Genomic DNA, 2,648 nt, shown 5'->3' with positions numbered 1-2,648 from the left:
GGGGTCACGGCAGAGTTGGGGATTGTAAAAAGAGGTTGAGAACCGCTGGGCTAAATGAATGGCGAAACAAAACTCCCGTGGGGGGTGTCCACGGGTTGGCGAGAGCTTACCCATTGCACGGAGCGGAGTTGAAAGAGAGCTCCCACGGCCCTGTCGATAATCCATGCGCAGTTCCTCAAGGGGCCGTAACACTAATGGCGAGCCCTCACGGTTAGCTTGGTACAACATAGTAAAATGGCGGAGGTTCCCGGTGCACTCGGCCTTCGGTCGTGTCTAGCCCAAGCGACGGGGGTGCCAGATGCATCGGAAATAGCAATGCTTTACATAGGCATTGACTTGGGTCTCTTCCAGACAGTCTTTAGTGTTCTTATAGCATGCCCGGCGCGCTCTGTCCTTAGAGCAGTGTAGACACAAAGTTGCAATAGACCCACGCTATCCATGCTTTGAGTGTATTTGGCTTTTCAAAGCTAAAGACGGCGCAGTTATCTTCTAGTAACTTTAGTTCCTACGGACTGAGATTGTTCTATGTCTATAATCTATCCAAATGAGCATAACTCTTAACTCTTTTGTGGAGTTTTGGAAGGAGAGAAGTTTTCTCTTTAGATGTTAAAGCAGTGCAAAATGGTCTATTATATGGACGCCCAGGGGTCTACAAAGACTTCCAAGGTCTACGAGACGAAAAAGTTTGGGAATCACTGGTTTAAAGCATCTGCAGCATGTATTGTCGCTCATAGCGAAAAAAGATTCTAACTCAACTATGTCACTGTGTTTTCTTGTCTGATTAACGCAACCCGTTCCTTGCTTCAAAAGAATTTGCAAGCTAAGATAAAATGAAAACATATTCAGACAGGATATTTCTCTGCTTTAAACACTAGCCCTAAAAACATACTCCCACGTCTCGGTGCTGCGTACCGCCGACTTTTAAGTCCACTTGGTGCGCACATTTCACAACAGAGCTGAAACGCAAGATGTTGTGTTCTAGTGTAAACGATATCCATCCAAGAGTGACGAGCTGGCCACCTTCATCTCATGGAAATGGGAGGAATGTTTGGTATCCTCAGGGTTGACTCCCTTAGAAGCACATTCATTTCCTTGTTGCCACATCCATCTTCATTGTGAATAAACCCCACCTCATCGACATTCACTCCATTTCATTGAGTACCTTGTTTTGACACCCACAACGATGGTGGCTGAGCGGTTAAGCGCTCGGCTTTTGAACCTAGGGTCCTGGGTTCGAATCTCGATGAAGACTGGGGATTTTGAATTTCGGGACTTTGAGGGCGCCCCTGGAGTCCATCCCAACTCTAAAGACTACCTGACTGTAGTTGGGGAAAGTAAAAGGCGGTTGGTCGTTGTGTTGGCCACATGACACCCTGCCCGTTAACCGTTGGCCACAGAAACAGATGACCTTAACATCATCTGCCCCGTAGATCGCAAGGTCTGAAGGGGGGAAACTTTACTTCTTTTGGTTTATCTTGTCTTGACAACCCCCCAGAAATGTTGATGTCATTTCTTCCTACAGTTATAAACCTACCAGACTCGCACGGAAGCACTAGAGATCTGACGTACTATAATGTGTTAACTCCTCTAGCTCTATGGGTGTCATACAGAAACCTGCAACTCATTTGACTGACTGAGAAGATAATGTACAGGCTGGCCAAATCAACGAAAGTATTTTGTTTCTAAATGAAAGCCCCCCCCAAAAAAAAGGGAAATAACTTTCTTGAGAATGTAGAAATTTCGAAGAATGTATATTTTCGTGGTTATATCCCTTTGACTATTCGTGAACCTCAACCATAAAACCTGACATTTTGTTAATTTTATAATTTAGAGTTAAGACAAGATTTAGACTGATAATTTATTTAAACAAATAAAAGTAAAAAAAAAAATATACACGGATTTAATGTTTTTGTCTATTTGTTCTCGTATAATTTAATGAAATTTAATTTGATCTTGACATGCGTAAAATCGAAAGTGCCAGCGTTTGTGTTCTCTTGAAATAAGCTTTCATCACGATGGTCCTCAAGAGCTCGTACCCTGACCCTGCCATTCCCCTAATAATCCAACGACTTGGCAGAGTCTGTCTATGATTAACATGCATGACTAGATTCATACAGTAGGACGTGATGTAGCGTCTGTTATTTATAGCATAGACCAGCAAACAAGGGACATCAATACATTATCTAATAACTACTTTTTTTTTGTACTGCTTTTCATATTAATTCGTAAGTAATAAAAAAAATTACTTTGAGTCTTTCGAGTCCGGAAACAAGAAGGGGTACAGTGTTTCATAGATTTTTCAATTACAGATCATTCAAAATGGATCTATCAGTTATAGATATCTGTGGACGGGAGTGTCTCTCCAAAATAGGGCTCCACAGCCACACGAGGAAGTGCGCGAGATGAACCATAGTCGTTCTACGACTGAAGGAGGCCAACTATAGTGAGTTGTACTATATATTATTTTATTCCATTTCTCTCTTATGTAATCAGTTCTTGTCGTAAGGATGGTGTGACAGTTCACGCGTAACCAAATCCTTTCACTCTTTCCGGTCACCAGTTGTTCTTAGCAGGATATCAAGAGAGAGAGAGGCAGGTCCATTCTTTTACATCGTCCAGCCAGATTTTCTTTGGGCGACCGTGTCTTC

At 42.7% G+C, this 2,648-nt stretch overlaps 1 protein-coding gene across 8 annotated transcripts in view; it reads left to right on the top strand.

Moving 5' to 3' along the window:
- LOC106054979 (semaphorin-5A-like) overlaps positions 1-1,893 on the top strand; it is a 35,091-nt gene extending 33,198 nt beyond the window's left edge. For all 8 annotated transcript variants that reach the window (XM_056004948.1, XM_056004955.1, XM_056004951.1 and 5 more), the window contains exon 16: positions 1,523-1,893. In XM_056004948.1, coding sequence (XP_055860923.1) covers positions 1,523-1,629 — 107 coding nt within the window. In that variant the 3' untranslated portion in view covers positions 1,630-1,893. The remainder of the gene's footprint in view (positions 1-1,522) is intronic.
- Positions 1,894-2,648: the final 755 nt, after the last annotated feature.

This window comes from Biomphalaria glabrata, chromosome 11 (genome assembly GCF_947242115.1).
Source record: "Biomphalaria glabrata chromosome 11, xgBioGlab47.1, whole genome shotgun sequence".
In the NCBI taxonomy this organism is placed as follows: domain Eukaryota; kingdom Metazoa; phylum Mollusca; class Gastropoda; family Planorbidae; genus Biomphalaria; species Biomphalaria glabrata.
Note: the sequence above shows the minus strand (reverse complement) of the source record. Positions and strands in the feature narration are given on the sequence as shown.